This window comes from Canis aureus, chromosome 13 (assembly GCF_053574225.1).
Source record: "Canis aureus isolate CA01 chromosome 13, VMU_Caureus_v.1.0, whole genome shotgun sequence".
In the NCBI taxonomy this organism is placed as follows: Eukaryota; Metazoa; Chordata; class Mammalia; order Carnivora; family Canidae; genus Canis; species Canis aureus.
In genome coordinates, this window is record NC_135623.1 from 22,112,107 (window position 1) to 22,129,129 (window position 17,023).

At 58.0% G+C, this 17,023-nt stretch overlaps 3 protein-coding genes across 16 annotated transcripts; 1 reads left to right on the plus strand and 2 right to left on the minus strand.

The window, feature by feature from the left end:
- Window positions 1–833: 833 nt before the first annotated feature.
- BTBD19 (BTB domain containing 19) lies at window positions 834–8,091 on the minus strand. Of its 9 annotated transcripts, none has more exons than XM_077845250.1 (9): window positions 6,874–8,091; window positions 5,355–5,388; window positions 3,866–4,079; window positions 3,722–3,775; window positions 2,585–2,644; window positions 2,416–2,484; window positions 2,207–2,338; window positions 1,979–2,104; window positions 834–1,465 (listed from the first exon to the last, which is right to left on the minus strand). In XM_077845250.1, exons 3-9 carry the CDS (start codon window positions 3,962–3,964, stop codon window positions 1,271–1,273), a joined length of 735 nt encoding a protein of 244 aa, XP_077701376.1. In that variant the 5' UTR covers window positions 3,965–4,079; window positions 5,355–5,388; window positions 6,874–8,091; the 3' UTR covers window positions 834–1,270. The 9 variants fall into 9 exon arrangements, with proteins under 9 accessions (XP_077701376.1, XP_077701375.1, XP_077701369.1 ...); XM_077845249.1 differs by having other exon boundaries at window positions 6,066–8,091; XM_077845244.1 differs by lacking the exon at window positions 6,874–8,091 and adding an exon at window positions 1,764–1,894 and having other exon boundaries at window positions 1,309–1,465; window positions 5,355–6,017.
- DYNLT4 (dynein light chain Tctex-type 4) lies at window positions 1,727–8,552 on the plus strand. Of its 6 annotated transcripts, none has more exons than XM_077845258.1 (3): window positions 1,727–7,020; window positions 7,411–7,482; window positions 7,776–8,552. In XM_077845258.1, the coding sequence occupies exon 3, from the start codon at window positions 7,787–7,789 to the stop codon at window positions 8,444–8,446; it is 660 nt and encodes a 219-aa protein (XP_077701384.1). In that variant the 5' UTR covers window positions 1,727–7,020; window positions 7,411–7,482; window positions 7,776–7,786; the 3' UTR covers window positions 8,447–8,552. The 6 variants fall into 6 exon arrangements, with proteins under 6 accessions (XP_077701384.1, XP_077701385.1, XP_077701380.1 ...); XM_077845259.1 differs by having other exon boundaries at window positions 1,727–6,748; XM_077845256.1 differs by having other exon boundaries at window positions 1,728–6,697.
- Window positions 8,460–13,298, minus strand: PLK3 (polo like kinase 3). The gene is made up of 15 exons (XM_077845240.1): window positions 13,074–13,298; window positions 12,758–12,865; window positions 12,553–12,669; window positions 12,282–12,411; window positions 12,113–12,200; window positions 11,223–11,318; window positions 10,927–11,125; window positions 10,687–10,810; window positions 10,412–10,503; window positions 10,090–10,183; window positions 9,873–9,956; window positions 9,616–9,778; window positions 9,346–9,475; window positions 9,065–9,178; window positions 8,460–8,969 (listed from the first exon to the last, which is right to left on the minus strand). The coding sequence occupies exons 1-15, from the start codon at window positions 13,281–13,283 to the stop codon at window positions 8,778–8,780; spliced, it is 1,941 nt and encodes a 646-aa protein (XP_077701366.1). The 5' UTR covers window positions 13,284–13,298; the 3' UTR covers window positions 8,460–8,777.
- Between the last annotated feature and the right edge of the window lie 3,725 nt (window positions 13,299–17,023).

Below are 17,023 nucleotides of genomic sequence, written 5' to 3' on the forward strand. Positions count from 1 at the left end.
CAAAATTCATAATGAATTAAAGAGGGAGCATGGGGAGTCTTCAATAATTAAGAGAGTGAATGCACAGCCAGAGGACTACTGCCTTCAGAACCAGTGATTTTATGCAAAGGTAGTATTTGAGAGAAGATTACCACTAGTAATTCGGAGTGTCCTCAAAGTGAAATAGAGTGTATTTTGTGCTGAGAGCAACGGGGATGTTGAGTGGCTTAATAAGGGGAATAGGGCTAACAATCTTAAGTCTGGCTGCAGGGTGGGAAATGGGGCATGACAGGTGCAGAGGCAGTGTGCTGGAGTGAAGGCAGGAAGACTATTATGAGCTTGTTGCATTAATTCTTAACACATGCAGGATTAGGTGAACTAGGAGCACCTAGATGGCTCAGTTAAGTGTCTGACTTTGGCTCAGGTCATGATCTCAGGGTCCTGGGATCGAGCCCCAATGTCAGTCTCCATGCTCAGCAGGGAGTCTGTTCCTCCCTCTCCCTCTGCCCCTCTCCCTGTTCATGTGTACTCTCTAATAAATAAATGAAATCTTGGGATCCCTGGGTGGCGCAGCGGTTTGGCGCCTGCCTTTGGCCCAGGGCGCGATCCTGGAGACCCGGGATCGAATCCCACATCGGGCTCCTGGTGCATGGAGCCTGCTTCTCCCTCTGCCTGTGTCTCTGCCTCTCTCTCTTTCTCTCTGTGTGACTATCATAAATAAATAAAAATTAAAAAAAAAAAATTGAGTGAACTAAAGCTAAGAAAACGGAACCAACTGGAAAGATCTCGTAGGGGAGGAAAAAGAACTTCCCCTCTACTCTCTGAGCTTTGGAAGAGACCCTTGTAATAAGAGATTAACAAGAGAAAAACAAGTTTATTAGTATGTATATCTCAGTGTACATGGAAGATACCCAGGGAAAAATGAGTGGATCCCCAAAGCGGTCTGAATACCTGCTGAAAAACCATCTTAAGCTAAAGAGCAAAGAAAAGTGTAGGGAGGATAGTTACGGGGAAGCTACCAGGAAAAGCACAGTAAACAACAGGAGGTTTGTTAAGCAGATTTCAGCGGGGGCCTTCTCCACTAAAATCCTCCTGTGAGTTCATCATCCTTCTTTTCCTGGCACAAGAATGAGACACCCTTACGAATGGAGATTTCCTTTTTAAATATACATTTCCCTTACAAAAGGGTAACTTCTACTTTCCAGAGCTTCCACTGTTTCTCAAAACAACCAGCTTAAAATAATCGTTAGCCCAAAGAGGCATATTTTGGGTTGGTACATTCAGCGACCCTTCAGTCTCTTAGAAGGTGGAAGCCGCAGGAGGCAGCTGTGATGCAGAGGAACAAGGCAAGGCCGAGATGCAGGTTTCTGGCTGGGGCACCCACGTGGATGAGAAACACGATGGGGGCGGAATTGGGGAAGATGAGAAGGCAGCTCGACTTGGACTGAGTGTCGGGGATCTGGAGAGAGAGCTTCAAGAAGCAGGTCTGGAATAAAGAGGGAGCAGAGCTGAAAACATGTGGGGGTTACGGAAGTAAACGCGGGGTGGGGGGCAGCGCGGCCAGAGCCCCGGGACAGAGCCAGGGTAAGGCGCTGAGGAATCGCTTTGGGGCCCCGCCCCGCCCCGCCCCGCCCCGCCCCGCCGCACTGGGCCGACAGCCGTTCTTCCCGCCCCCCGTTCGCAGGGCATGCTGGGGGCGGAAGCCCCCTCTGAGCGCCGGGCATGTTGGGAGCTGTAGTTTGGGACCGGCCCAGAATTCCCCGCGAATCGCGGCCTTCGGTCACTTAAGGGGCAGATCCAGAAAGCCGTGGTGCTCCCGGGGCAGGGTTCCCCTCCGGCGGCGGCACGGGGCGCCCCGGCTCGCATCCCCTCTCCGCAGAGCGTGGCACTTCCACGCCTCCACGATCTGCTCCACCTGCAGGGGAAGGCCTGTCACCGCGGAGTCGGCGGGACCCCCTCGCCCGCCCACCCTGGCCCGCGGCATCCCCCGCGTCCGCACCGGGATGAGCGGCTCCCGCTGGTTCTGCTCCTCCAGGGCGCTCAGCTCCGCCGGGGCCAGTAAGGCCAGTCTCAGCTCCCGCACCACCGGGGCCGCCACCTCCGCCACAGGCCGCTCCAGCACGGCCTGCGAACGCCAGCCCTAAGCCCGGACGGGCGGGGTACCTGGTTCCTGCGCCCCAGCCTCCTCCCGCAGCCCCAGGGCGGGGTCCCCTTCGCCCCCGCTCACCGCGCCCACGCGCGCCCAGCTCCGGGCGGCCAGGACCAGCTCGGCCTCGTCCACGCAGAGCCTGTCGCTGCGCAGCAGGGGCAGCAAGGCGGGCGCCGACAGCTCCAAGAAGCCGCGGGTCCGGAGCGCCTCCTGTGGGTCCACGAATGGGTCAGGGGGCAGTCAAGTGAGGTGTGCGGGTTTGGGGTGATGAAGATGGGGAGCGATACCCGGCTGTGGGCCTCTATGAAGGCTACGCAACGCTCCTGCAGGGCTCCCAGGCCAAAGGTCACGGCAACCTGGGAACAGAAGGAAGGGCAGCAGGTTGGGGGCAGGAAGGCCATGTGGCCCGGGCCTCCACGCCGAGGCCCACCTACAAGCCCGTCCAGCAGCACCTACCTGCAAGGCCTCACAGACCATTTCCACATCCATCACCTTCACCACAAACTCCAGGCACAGCTGGAAACAAAGGAAAGTGGGTTGTGCGGAGGCATCTCTGTTCCAAGACCCTGGCCTCACCCCAGAAGCAGTGAGCCTAACAGCCAGGGGAGGCGAGGAATCACCAGGGGCTGAGACCTGGCAAGCCTGAAGGGATTAGAGGCTAGCAGCAGTCTACCTTCTAGCACATTCCCCAATAATCAAACTAGATGCAAGCCTCGTGAAAATCCACTCTCCTTTTCTCTGAGGACATTTGTCTTCTTCCACCTGTTCCCCTCCTACTCAGAGACCTTTTGGTCGTAAGCCAGAAACTTGAATTTCATCATGACCTGTCCCTTTCACCCTCACACCCAGAAAAGTGCTGGGTCATTCCAGTTATACTTCTCACGCACTGCTCTCTTGAGTTTCCACCGCTACTCATCCCTAGCGCACTGGGGAGCCCTTCCCATCTCTCCCAGTCACCTCACCCCTTACCTGAAACCTCCAGTGAACCCATGCCCTCTGGGTAAAAAAAAAAGTCCAAATTCTTGAAGGTCCTTCGTGATCTAGCCCCGGCTTCCCTTTCCGATCTCCTCTGTCTCTCCTCCTCTCAAACTCTTGGTCCAGCCACACTAAACGGCTCCCTAGCTCCTTTTGTGGCTCAGTGACCAGAATGCCACCTTTCCACTCCCCCTCCGAGCAAACTCCGACCTGTTCTACTTGATCTAACACAAGTTTCCTCCTCCCAGGAGGCTTCCCTCCTTTTCTCCCTGATGGCTGAGACCCTCTGTAGAGTCTCAGCATCACATACCTTCCTCTACCACCCTTCTTAGGCCCCGGGGTTAAGAGTTTCCGTGTGTCTCTCTAAAGGACAAGGATCAAGGCTGACTTACCCTGGAATCTACTGCACTGGCCCTAAATACCCCCACGTGCCCCTACTGCGCACACACACACATCCTCTTGCACACAGGCACACATACGTGCCTGTTTACACAGAGATATCCATACTTGTGTGTTGGTACATGTTCCTCTGCAGGCCACAGTGTGTGTGAGGCAGGGTGTGAACTGAGCCCATGAGAGGAAAGCAAAGCGAGACCCGGGCCTGTCATATAAACCCACCTCTCGCAGTTCCTCCAGCCCATATTCCACAGCCGCGGTCAGCACCTCCAGCACCTGCAGAGTGGGTGGTTGGGGGAGTGGGAGAGAGTTTCCCTGCCCCTCCCCTGCCCCCCAGGCCCCCAGCCCCATGCCCGATGGGCTCACAGAGTGGCGGTGCAGCCTGACACTGTTGGTGTACAGGAACTCCAGCACTGCCAGGAAGGCCTCAGCTGGCACGGTGCTTAGCACCACAGGGCTAGGCATCCCGGGGCCCAGCTTTGGGCCAAGAAGTCCTCGGAAGAAGTTGCATCTACAGGCCAACAAGCACCGATGGGCAAACACCTCCTGCCGCTCTTGACCGACCACAAAGCAAACATCACTGTGGGGAAGGGGAGAGAACCAGGGAAGAAGAGGCCAGCATCTTGGGTACAACCCCTGGGCTTCACCTCTGCCCACCCTGGGCCTTCATTTCCTCATCCGTCCTAAGGGCCAGGTCTTCGTCTTCTAGCCAAAGGCCTGGGATACACGTTCCTGGATTCTAGTTCCAGCTCCACCGGATGGCCCCTCGGGCAAGTGACTTTATACCTTTGAATCTCAAATTTCTCATCCATGAAACGAGATCTTAATCCCAAACCCTCAGTTCTTAGAGGAGGTGGCTACACTTGATCACTGAGGGGGCGCCAAGGCTGATGCAACATTGATCCTACCTACCCCCCTCCACCCCAGCCTGCGTCTTGAGGCAAAGGAGGCTCTTCTTGGCTCCTCCTCCATAGACTGCAAACTCAGCCTTTCTCAGCCTCCTCCACGCAGGAGGGGGTGGGGAGCGGGGGTGCAGAGTGCACTGGCTGCAGACAGACATGGCAGCGATACACCATCATGAGACCAGACCACATTTTCCATCTTCACAATCACTTCCTGCCCCAGCCTCTGGGCCTCCCAACAGCATAGGGGGTAGGAGGCAGGAAATGAAGCTTGAGCTTCTGGAGCCTCCTAGTCCCTGGTCCAAGGCCAGGGGTTCCCACTACTCAGACTAGACTGTAATCCCCAAAGCAGTAGGGTTACAGGAGTCACCAGCCCTTGAGGAGGAGCTGAGCTTCCAGGGAGGGGGGACAGAGAGGTACACTCTTGTTCTGACCAGCCCTGCTCCCCATCTTCTGTCCCTGGTTGCAGACACCACCAGCATCCTGGGCAGTGAGCTCTAGGCAGCACCCTACTTCCTGTCTGAGGCTCTGGCTCACTCAGTCCCTTGAGCTTTGTTCCTCTTGTGAATCCCCAGTTCCCAGAACAGGGTCATCCGCTCCTCTGCCTCCCAGGGAGGGATTCAAGTTACATCCCATGTCTCAGGATCCAGGGGGCAAAGGGCTCTTCTCTGCCAGGAGCTCAAGAGCCAAAAAAGGAAGGCCTTTGCCTGAAGTCACACAGCTGCTCTGGGCTGCAGCCCCCACACCCTCCCACACCCCCGCCTCCCACCTCTGGTTCTCAGGACATCAAGGACGCTGAGTGACCTGTAGTCGTTCTCCACACTTGACTTCCCCAGACTGAGTGCACCAGGGAGGATTGTCTTCCCCACCGGTTGTGTACCCAAGGCTTCCTCGGGGTCATGGGGCCCAGCAGAGCCAGTTAGGGAAACCTCACAGACAGCCCACCCCCTCACCTGTATTGGGGATTGTTGAGCAGGCTTCGGAGTGCTGTGGAAAAGGATGCAGCCTCCCCTTGCACAACCAGTCCTGGGGTCTCCATGGGGTGGGGGGCGGGGAGTAAGCAAGTAGAACAATAGCCTAGGAGGCCTGTTGTCTGTCTGTAGGGAGGTGGTAGGTGGGAAGGAGCAGGAGGCCTGGCCAGGCCCAGCAGCTGGTGTGAGACTAGAAAGGCCTGAGAGGGAGGGGCAGAAGCTGGGAAAGCCTGTTTCCTGAGAAGCTAAAGTTTAGGGATGGGGCAGGAGAGGCCCAGCTTCCCTAAGAAGGCATCAGAGGCCAGTGGAAGAGGCCAGAGCCTGGGCTAGGGGATGGGGACTCAGGGAGGAGCCCTAGAGAGGCTGAGGGTGGAGCAGACTGGACTGGGGAGGAGAGGCTGGCAGCGGATGAGGCCCCAGCTGGGAGCCTGCCCAGGGAGCAGTGGGTGGGTAGCCTGTGGGTTTCCACGGAAACTGGAGCCCAGCTTGAGAGTCCCCGCCCATCTCCCACAGGCCCCGGGAAAACTTCAGGCCTCAGAGGGGTGGGAAGCTGAGTGGAGGGTCTCAGCACCCAGGCCCCTGCCTGTCGGGGGTTCAAACTCCCTGCCCCTCTCCCCTCCCCCCACTTGCACACAGGGTCAGGATCAGATTAGCCAGGCTTGGGGAACCCCCCTCAACAGGGAACTTCCTCACCCCCATGGAGTTTTCAGAGCCCAGACTGGCTCATCTTGGAGGGGGGCAGTCCTGTGCCTTCCAGAGGGAGGTCAGGTGAGGAGCTGTCAGCCCCGACAGAGGCGTCATGGCCTGTGGCATCCCTAAAATGCAATCTGTCATCCCTAAAATGCAACCACGGCTAGAGGGTGGCATGCTGGGGACAAAAGGTGTGGCCAGCTAGGGACAAGCCCTAGGGCACTTAGGTCATCAGGGGTCAGGAGGCCAGGCCCTGGTTCACTGCCAAGTCCAGTCACCACTCTTGCACCACCATTGCGTCAGGTTGGCTCCGGATCAGCAAGGCTGCCGGCCTCCCCTCCCCCTGCACACAGCCCTGAGCTGAGGAAGTCATCCAAACCCCACCCCAGCTCTGCACAGGGAGCGGAAATGTCTGTCCCAGTTGAGGCTGATGGGGAGACGAAAGAGCCATGACGTTCTCCTTCCTGTGGGCCCAGATCCTGATTCCCCAGCAGCCACCCCTGCAGGCTCAAGCTCTCCCCATATCCCAGGCTTCTGCAACTTGCTCACAACTGAAGAGCCAGACTTCACAAGGAGAGAAATGGACAGCAGCTCAAGAGCCCCGGGAGCCACGCTCTATATCTGCCCCCGCAGTGGTATGCCCTGGGTTCTGGGCCCTGGTGATCTCCTCTTCCCTGAGGACTCAGGTACCCCACACTAGGCACGTACAGTAGGAACACTTCCAGGTTAATCCAGAGCCGGGACTGCAAGGAGGGAACCAAACAGCCTGCCGGGTAACCCAGGGCAACTTCCCAACACAAGAGGCCATTACCCTCCTGCCTGCCGGTCAGGTCAGCTGGGCAGGCAAGGCTGTGGAGCTAGGAGTTTGGAAGCCAAAATCAGCCGGTGACTCAGGTGCCTGCGGGAGTTTCAGGAGTTTCGGGAGAAGAGGGCATTCATCCCAGAACTGATTCTGGAGGTAGGGCCAGAGGCCAAATGCAGAGGAAGGAAGGCACTTCCTGAGTCACCTGCTTCCAGCCTCAGCCAGTTGTGGGGGCGAGTTTTGTGTCAGCCACCCCATAAGTAGGTAGGGCTGGAAGACAGCCAGATTCAAAACCTATGGGGCTAGAAGGATCTGTGGGGTTGAAGGAGGTGGGATCTCTGTGACTCCTTTTGGTGAGGCCCACTGTCTAGACTGGTGCAAAGGGCGGATTCATTCTCCCCCTTCTGCTGGGGAAGTCCGGCAGAAGGAAGACTAGGAGGTGTACTTAGAGCTACCTCCACCGTGCCCAGGGAGAAGTGAAGCTCAGGGGGGCAGGGGCTAGCCCAAAGATGATAGTCTGAGCAGCACCCCTTATGTCCCTGACAGCCCTCACCCCTTTAAGCGCCTAGGAATCCACGCAGCCCGGCACCATTTGATTCACCTGCCCCCAGAACACAGGTAAGAAGGGGTTAGAGGGGGACGCCTGGGTGGCTTAGCGGTTTAGCGCCTGCCTTCAGCCCAGGGCGTGATCCTAGAGACCCAGGATCGAGTCCCACGTCAGGCTCCCTGCATGGAACCTGCTTCTCCCTCTACCTGTGTCTCTGCCTCTATCTCTAATTAATAAATAAATAGAATCTTAAAAAAAAAAAAGAAGGGGTTAGGGGATAAAAACCCTTATCGCTGAGTGAAAGACCGGATGGAGTACAAAGATGGCCAGTTTAGGCCATCCTGCCCAGGTGCGGGTCTTCCAGCCGACAGGTCCATGGCTGGCAGGTCCGCGCCCCCCGGCCGCCAGGAGGCGGATACTCCCAAAGATCCCGGCCCGAAACTACCAGCAGCGAGGCCTGCAGGCCACCTGCCCAGTATCGATGAGGCCCGCCTGGCAGGCCCGGGCCCGTCCTCCCGCCGGGGCTCTGTGCTGGGCCCAGCCTCGTCCTTCTCACGTCGCAACTCCCTGGCAGGACCAGGCGCGGGTCCCGGGGGCCGGCGACCATCTCTGGGCCCAGTGCCTCCCCTAGGCTCGAGGGTTAGCTTCTCGGGGTTGCCCCTGGCCCCCCTGCGGCGAGCGGCGCCCTCCTACCGCACGGAGCCCGCGCCCGGGGAGCGCTGGGAGGCCGCTCGGGTACAGCGCTCGCTGGAGGCGGCGCTGGCGGCGCGGCTGCGCAGCACGTGCTACTCGGGCGCCGAGGCGGGGCCGCTGACCCGGGAGCTGTGCGAGCTGCTGCGAGTGCGCCTGCGCGAGCTCTGTCCCCCGCGCTACAAGCTGGTGTGCGGCGTGGTGCTGGGGCCGCGCGCCGGCCAGGGCGTGCACGTGGCCAGCCGCGCGCTCTGGGACGCGGAGAGCGACGGGCTGGCCTCCGCCACCTTCACCAACGCCTCGCTCTTCGCCGTGGCCATGGTCCACGGGCTCTACTGCGAGTGAGGACGCCTCCAAGTTCTGCAAAAACGGTTTATTATCCCAGGAGGAGGCCCTCCCCGGGGCTCAATCCCAATAAATAAATGTCTGTCAATAAATAAAAGTGGTCCATAAATAACGCCCCCTGGCTGGGGACTAAGGCTCAGGCTTTTCTTGGAGAAGGGGCAGGAGGCTGCTAGGAGGGGCAGACTCCGACCCCAGTAAAGCTGGTCCCTGATTCCCTGGGGGATTCGGCCCAGAGCCCCCAGTGAGGCACCAAAGGGACAGGGCCAGAGCCGTACAGGCACAGGCCTCGGACCTGAGGCTTTAGGCCACGGCCTGCTCTGCAGGGTAGGGCCTAGGCTGGGCAGCGGTCCCGGAGCAGACGTAGAGCATAGCGGAGCCGCTGCCGCAGGTCTGGGGAGCAGCCCAGCTGCCGAAGGTGGGAAGCGAGGTAAGTACAAGCACTGCGATTGCGAGCCACAAAAGTCACAAGGAGGGGCTCCCAGCCACTGAGGATCAGCTTGGTGTGGTCTCCGTAGAAGTTCACCTATGCGCAGAAGGATGGCACTGATCAGGGCCTGGGGCTAGCTTCGGCCCCAGCACCACCCCTCCAGGCCCTCCCCGAATCCAGGAGGTTCTCACCTGGACGGTGCCATCACTAAACAGCATGAGGAGCGCCTGATCAGTCTTGACCCACTGCAGCAGGAGTGGAGGGACCCGCACCTCCACCTCTTCCACGCTGGGCAGGTCTCCACCCTGGGAGCAGGAGCAGGTCACTTGCTGATGTGAGTCAGCGCCCCCCCCCCGGAAGTGTCCCTTAGAGGCTCAGCCCCTAGCTCTGAGCCCTCCACCCCTCCCGCAAGGGGAACAGGAAGGGATCGGGAGGTGTCAATCCTCAGTGTGTCCCACTCCAATCCACACACCTTCATGAGACGCTGCTCCATGTAGGAGGCAAAATACCGGAGGACACCCAGCTGAGGCTGCAGGGCCGGAGGCACAGCACCCACAGAGAAAGAGAAGTGCTTTGTGCTGGTGGGGTTGTAGTGCACGGTCCTGGAGGAGAGGAGACAAGAGGTCAGAAGGAGCCCTGCACCAATGCCCGTCCCTAGGAGACCCCAGGACGCCCAAGGGCAGGAGCGCACACGTGCTGGTCACAACAGCCTGGGTTCAAGGCACTCCATAACAGCACTTACTTTCTGTTGGCTGAAAGGGCCATGTGTGTGCCATTGTTGAAAAGCACAGCCACACGGCGGCTGGACAGTTGATACCCAAAGCCAAATTTGTTGGAGTAGTCAACCCACTTGCTGACCCATACCAGAGGCTCTGGCTGTGCAAGGGGAGCTGGGTTCTGTTCCGCTGTCATGGAATAAGAACGAGTGAGGAGCTGTTCCCAACCTTTCAGCCAAAGAACTCCCAACCACCATTCACCCATACAGGACCCCAACCTTACCTGGGGGCATGAAGGCCAGGCAGTTTCTCAGAGCGCAGAGGGCCGACTCCACCACTGTGGCCACAGTCAGACCTTCTTCAAACCCTGAAGAGAACAGAACATGTGGAATTGGGCAGTGGTTCACCAGGATACAGGCCATGTCTCTGACACGCCTTCCCTCTGGTCCCTGGGCTTAGCCCCAACAACCCTAGCACCTCTCAAACTCCCAGCTGCTCACCATCTCCACTGCTCGCCAGTGTCCCACGGGGTGAGCTGTCTTCAGGTGCTGTCTCTGCCAGGCTGAGCGGGGCTGGACCAGAAGCTGCTGGAGCCTGGAGGGATGGGCAGGGGAAGGGAGTGAGATAGGCCCCCAAATCCAAATCCTCGAGTCCACGGCCCTGGCAGCCGGGGCACCCCAGGTCAGCCCCGCCTGGCTAATGAGACACAGCCAATTAGGCCACCACGAGGCTAGATGCTTCACTAGCTTCTTTTATCCCAGGCTTCCCGCAGCAGCTAGGGTGAGAGTGAGTCAGGGCACACTACCCATGTGAGTAGCTCACCTCGGGTCTGGCGTCTTGATGGCCAATGGACGTCCGAGTGAGGCCGCTCACCAAACAGGAGACCTCGTCCCGCTCCTCAGGACAGTTTTTACCTGGGTGGGGGAAGGTACAGCCCTCATGTCCTGCCCATCCCCCCGGGCTTCCTGCAGGGATACAGATGGGCACATGCTCTGTACACAGGGGTTCAAAGGCACTCATACTCTCACCCCCACAATATATGTAACAAGCCACTCTGTACCCAGACAGAGTGGAAACCATGGACATTCCAGACTTACTCTTCTTCTTCCTGCCAAATAGGCTCTTGGTAACTTTGACAAACAGAATCCTAGCTGGGTTAAGGGGTGTCAGGTCTGGGACTGTCACGCAGCTGCTGACAGGGAGCCGGTCGGGGGTGTAGCCCTAAGGAGGAAAGGCATGTGAGCAAAGAAGGGAGGCCCCAGGACTCCTGTCACCTCCCCTCATTGAATCCCCTGGGAATATGCAGCCTTGACTTAGATGTCTGGGGAGCCACAGACCTTGGTAAAGAAGTCGTGGCGCAGGATCTGGTCAATTGAGGGGCGGTCTTGGGGCGAAGCTCGAAGGATGGCAGCCAGGAGCTGCCGGGCAGGCAGTGAGAGGCTGGCGGGCAGTGTGTAGTGAACCTGTTTGATGCAGCGATACGTCTCCTTCAGGTCAACTGTCTCAAAGGGGGGATTCCCACACAGCAGTGTGTACCTGCAGGGCAGAGACAAGACAAGGGGGGCAGGAGTAAAGCGGAAGGTACACCCCATTAATGCACCCGCTGGTACAGTACAGATGACCCGGGACTCACATGACACAGCCCAGGGACCACACGTCTGACTCGGGGCCGTGACCCTGTCTCTGCAGCACTTCTGGGGCCACATAGTTGGGGGTGCCACAGATGGTTCTGAAAAGGGATAGGGAGGAAGACAGGAGAAGTTTCAGACCCAGCCTGGCCAGCCCTTCCCTTCCCTGCCCCCACTGCTGAGTCCAGACAAAGCAGCTGCCTGTCACCAGAGGCAAGAGAACTCCTGTTTGTCCTGGGACAATGGATGCTGGGGATGGCAGCTGAGTCCCCGCCCACCCGCCTGGCCCAGCTGCTCATGACAGGCAGAGGCCTCGACCCCCACCCCAGCCCCCTCCTCCACGGTTAGCAAAGGGTCCCTCACGGATCCCTTCCTCAGTCCCCCACTCCCGTCTGTCAGACACCCACACAAGCTGTCACCTCCTATGCTCTGTGCCACACACAAACCAACACCAGCTGTCATATTCCCCCCAAAACACACATCCGCCACACATGCTATCTGTTGCCGCTCGCACCTAGGCATCGTGGCCACAGCAGAGTGTTCTTATCCAGGGTGGCATGTCGTGCCATTCCCACACTCAGTCTGTCACACACACACACACACACACACACACACTGCCAATGTCACCTTCCCCCATCTACACATCGGATCCTTACAGCCCCATCTGTCTCAGGGACTCAAACACCGGAAGGCCCCTCAGCCTTTCCAGCAGTCCTAGGGACTCGGGCTGCCGCCTCCACCCCCCAACCCCTCCCAAACAACCCATCATCCTTTTCCCATCTATCACACACACACAGACATCAGGCAGTCATCGTGCCTCCCACATACATACTCACTGTCACACATGTCATCTGTGTCATACAGACTGTGGTCACCCCTCTCCTCAAACACTCACTTCTTCCTATGTTCCGGGGGTTCCAACCGGGTTGCCAGCCCAAAGTCCCCCATCTTCAGTTCCATATTCTCAGTGATAAAAAAATTTCCTGAATGGGGTCAGAGAGGTGTGTCAGAATCCTTTCTCTCTGCCTCCCCAGACCCCACTCGTGCTGGCCCAGGAGTCTCACCCAGCTTGAGATCTCGATGCAGGATGCCCTGCTGGTGCAAGTACTTGAGTCCGGAAAGGATCTGACGCAGGTAGTAGCGTACCTCTGGCTCCAACAGAGTGTGCCGGGCCTTCCAGATGTGGGCCAAGGACTGCAGAGAGCCACTGCTTCAGCCCCTGATCCACCCTCTCTGACCCTCCCTCCATTCATGCTCACGGAGGAGACGACAGGGCTCCAGCTCCGGGTCTTAAGGCCCCCCTTTCCCTCGCCCCCTCTCCTAGTCATCGCTCACCTTTCGGCTGCAGAGCTCCAGGAAGATGTAGATGTTGTCCGCATCCTCAAAGTGGTGGGAGAAACGCACGATGTGGCGGTGCTGCAGGCCGCGGTGCAGCTCAATCTCGTTTAGGATCTGCAATGGGGGCGCCGGGTGGTCATCCGTCAAGGGCTCCCTGACCGCTGTCCCCACCCCACCCCTGGTCCGCTGGGCCTGGGCCCACCTTCTCGCGCTGATGCGGCTTGGTGATGCGGCTCTGCGAGATGACTTTGACCGCGTAGGCGCTGCCGCTCTCCGTGTCAGTGGCCTCGTAGCAGCGGGCAAAGCCCCCCTACGGGGAGGGGGCATCAGGCGGAGCGCTCCAGGACAGCCACGTCCGGCCCGCAGACGTCCCCGCGATGAGGACAAGCGTCCCCGCGCCGAGGACAAGCGTCCCCGCGTCCCCGCGCCGCGGACAAGCGCCCGGCCCCACCCGGCGCCGTCCAGGAGGCTAGCAGGAGCCCCCCGCTGCCCCCAGGGCACCCCGCCCCGCAGCTCACCTTGCCCAACAGGCGGCCTTTGAAGTAGGTGCGGCCGCTGCGCGGGTCGGTGATGAGGCGCCCCGGGTCCGCCGCCGGTGGCCCCGCCAGCACGTCCAGCGCGGGGCCCGGCCCGGGGCTCCCAGGCGGCCCGGGCCCGGCAGGGGGCGCGGGCGGGGCGGCCGCACGCGGGAAGGGGCGCGGGGACTGGCAGCCGGCGGCGGGCTCCATGCAGGCGGCGCGTCGCAGCGCGGGCCCGGCTCGTTTCGGTTCCGCCGGGCCGCGGCCTCGCGTGGCGCTGCCGGGCTCTGCTACTCTGCGCTCGCGCCGGGGGAGCCCGGCGTTTTTATCAATGAACGCCTGTCCCCTCCCCGGCGCCCGTCACCGAGAGCCCGCCCCCTCCCGGGCGGAGAGTCCGCCGGAGGCCACGCCCCCGGGCCCTGCGTCACCGCGAGGCCCCGCCCGCCGCCCGCCCCGCCTGCCGCCGGGAGCCTTGCGGGGGCGGCCCGAGTCGGGGGCGGCCTTTCCTCCGAAGCCCTCTCCCTGCGCCCCGGTGACCGAGAGGCCCGCTGAGGGGACTCCCTTTCCGTCCCCATCTTTCGGGGCTTGTTCTGAAGTCCGAGTGGGGCTGGCTATCTGGAGAGCTCCCCCAAGCAGCCAGACGGACTAGCGATGCTGGCGGGAAGGGAGAGCCGGGGCCGGGGCCGGGGCCGGGGCGGGGAAAGGGGGGCCGCTCGCCTTCTCCAGGGGGCGTCACCAACACTCCCCTTTAAGTGCGCGAGACCTTCTGCGGGTCCCAAGCCCTCGACCAGCGCCCCCTGGCCCAGCCGGATACCACCCCCTTTTAGGGCTTGGGAAGAATTGCACACTCCTCCTGAGCCTGGCTTGAGACCGGGAAGGGAGGGGTGGAGGAAGGGCGAGGCCGCCACGCTGAGTTTTGGGGTCAAACAGCCCAGCATTCAAGGGTTTTTTACCATGTGCCATGCCACATCCTCTGCTACCCTCCTCCACGTTCTTGAGAATTACCTCTCAGGTTCTGGCGGGGTCCCCTATTCCCTTTGCCTGGAAACACCTACTGCCTTAAGTCAGCCCTCTGAAAGCCGAAAGCGAAGACTGGGATTTGGGATCTTCCCAATTCTAGTGACGGACAATTGCGCAGGTGGTCCTGGAGCCAGGTGGACCTCTAGACCCCCAGTTCATGCCCGCCCTTCCCAGGGCCAGAAACGCAGAGAGGTAGGGTCTTAACCCCTCCAGAGTGTTTGTCCCAGTTATCACAGGCCTCCCCCTGGCCTTGTCCTTTTCACCTCTCTGCCCTCACTCTGTCCCATTCAATTATTAAGCCATTCAGGCTCGGAGATTAATGGGGAGCACCTGCTAAGTGCCAAGCACCGGCTGAACAAGGCTCCTCAGGGTGGCAGCCCTCGTTTAATTCATGCTTTTAGATGGAAACAAACAATAGACAAGTATAGGAGCAAGGTCATCGCAGGCTTTGAAAAGGATATGAAGGAAGTGGACAGAAGAGTAACCAAAAAGCTTGCTTTAGAAAGAGTAGCCAAGGGCAGCCCCGGTGGCACAGCGGTTTAGCGCCGCCTGCATGCAGCCCGGGGTGTGATCCTGGAGGCCCAGGATCGAGTCCCACATCAGGCTCCCTGCATGGAGCCTGCTTCTCCCTCTGGCTGTGCCTCTGCCTCCTCTGCCGCCCTCTCTTTCTGTCTCTACGAATAAATAAATAAAATCTTTAAACAAAAAAGAAAGAGTAGCCAGGAAAGTCAACAAATATTTATTAGAACCTAATTCCTAGGGGTGTCTAGGTGGCTCAGTGAGTTAAGTGTCTGCCTTTGGCTCAGGTCAGGATCCCAGGATCCTGGGATGAGCCATGCATCAGGCTCCCTGCTCAGTGGGGAGTCTGCTGCTTCTTCTCCCTCTGCTCCTCCCCTCTTCTTATGTGTTCTCTCTCTCTCTTTCTCTCTCAAGTAAACGAATAAAGTCTTAAAAAAACAAAAACTAATTCCTGTCAGTTTTATCTTCTAAAAAATAAACATCTCTACAAAGTACCCACTTCCCTCCATCTTCCCCTCACAGCCTAATGTGAGTTGCAGTCGCTCTGGTTGGGATTATCGATCACTGCCACAGTATCTTGCTGCCCTCCCTGCCTTCACAGTCATCTCCATTGCATCGTACCTCCATGTTGCCTGCCCACTCAACCCCTCATCAGGCCATCTAACCTTGCCCTTCATGGCCACTGATGGGAGAAACCAAACAGCCTGAAATGGGGATAATGACTAATAGCTCAGATGAATGAGGAGGAGTGGGGGTGGGGGTGCTTAAGTGCCATAGTCAGGAGTTTGGTTTTATCAGACAAGTCAATAATTTTCCAGTGGGGAGATGGTAGTTGTGAGGCCAGAAGGGAAGCTCTCCAGGCAAAATGGGGCTGAAGCATGTGTAGTATGAAAAAGCATATTTGGGGGCACCTGGGTGGCTCAGTGGTTGAGCATCTGCCTTTGGCTCAGGTCATGATTCTGGGGTCCTGGGATCAAGTCCTGCATCAGGCTCCCCTTGGGGAGCCTGCTTCTTCTTTTGCCTGTGTCTCTGCCTCTCCGTGTTTCTCATGAATAAATAAATAAAATCTTAAAAAGGGCAGCCCAGGTGGCTCAGCGGTTTAATGCTGCCTTCAGTCCAGGGTGTGATCCTGGAGACCTGGGACGAGTCCCACGTCAGGCTTCCTGCATGGAGCCTGCTTCTCCCTCTGCCTGTGTTTCTGTCTCTCTCTGTCTCTGTCTCTCATAAATAAATAAAATCTTAAAAAAAATAAAAAAATAAAATCTTAAAAAAAGAGGCACATTTGTGTTGCAATTTGATATTTGGAAAATAAAACAAAATTTATATTAGCCTTTGTATTAGTTCGGTAGGGCTGCCATAACAAAATTCTATGCACTAGGTGGCTAAAACAACAGAAATTTATTTTCTCATAGTTCTGAAGGCTGGAAGTCCAAGCTCAAGGTATTGATTGGTAAGGTTGATTCTGTCAAAAAGAAAACCACAGGGCTGCCTGGGCGGCTCAGTCAGTTAGGCGGCTGCCTTCGGCTCAGGCTTGATCTTGGGGCTTTAGGATCAAGTCCCCAAGTCTGATTCCCTGCTCCTCCTTCTCCCTTTGTGCTCTCGCTCTCGCTCTCCCTCTTGCTGTCTCTCAAGTAAATTGTGGAGGCCGAGAAAAATTAAGGCCATCCCACCTAAAGTTTAGCATTAGCACAAGTACAACTATCTTAGGTCCCTGTGAATAAGAGCTGAACTTTAAGGGGAAAAACTGCAGAATGTCCTCAATGTCCTCAGCAGGTAATCCCATATCAGAAAGACAACAGAGCCCACGCCCGTGGTAGAAAGTCCTATCTTGGGATCCCTGGGTGGCTCAGTGGTTTAGCGCCTGCCTTTGGCCCAGGGCGTGATCCTGGAGACCCAAGATCGAATCCCATGTCGGGCTCCCGGTGCATGGAGCCTGCTTCTCCCTCTGCCTGTGCCTCTGCCTCTCTCTCTCTCTCTCTGTGTGACTATCATAAATAAATAAAAATTAAAAAAAAAAAAAAAGAAAGTCCCATCTTAGAATTCTTCCATCCCTTCTGGAAATCCCCTAGACCAGCCTATAAAAAACCCAGCTGTAACCCACTTCAGGGTCCAAGTCCCTGCTCCGCTGTGTCGGGTATACTTGGAACCAAGCTCGAGCTTGTAAATAAACCCTCCTGTGTTTGCATCAGTGTCGGCTCCTCGGTGGTTCCTCGGATTCGCAATCTTGGGCACAAAATAAATAAGTAAAATCTTTTAAAAAGAGGAAGAAAGAAAGAAAACCACAGACCTTTAATGGCATTCCTTGGGCCAGGCCAAGTCACCAAGCCAGGGCTTAATACCTGACCTGGTGCGGTTTCCACCTCCCCCAGAAATATAAATCCTAACCTGTCAGGAATTTTCTGATAGGTGCC

Bases quoted from the DNA above. Each gene is read 5' to 3' on its own strand.
- DYNLT4 (XM_077845254.1), top strand. From the start codon at position 7,721: ATGGAGTACAAAGATGGCCAGTTTAGGCCATCCTGCCCAGGTGCGGGT.
- PLK3 (XM_077845240.1), bottom strand. From the start codon at position 13,283: ATGGAGCCCGCCGCCGGCTGCCAGTCCCCGCGCCCCTTCCCGCGTGCG. The intron at 10,811-10,926 runs GTCTGTGGCTCC...TTTCCTCCTTAG, and splicing joins GCCACGACTTCTTTACCAAG to GGCTACACCCCCGACCGGCT. The intron at 9,476-9,615 runs GTAAGTGCTGTT...CCTCTCCTCCAG, and splicing joins GCCCTTTCAGCCAACAGAAA to GACCGTGCACTACAACCCCA.
- BTBD19 (XM_077845252.1), bottom strand. From the start codon at position 5,440: ATGGAGACCCCAGGACTGGTTGTGCAAGGGGAGGCTGCATCCTTTTCC. The intron at 2,682-3,624 runs GTACCAACACAC...GTCTTGGAACAG, and splicing joins TGTGGCCTGCAGAGGAACAT to AGATGCCTCCGCACAACCCA. The intron at 1,895-1,978 runs GTGCGGACGCGG...CTTCCCCTGCAG, and splicing joins AGCGGGAGCCGCTCATCCCG to GTGGAGCAGATCGTGGAGGC.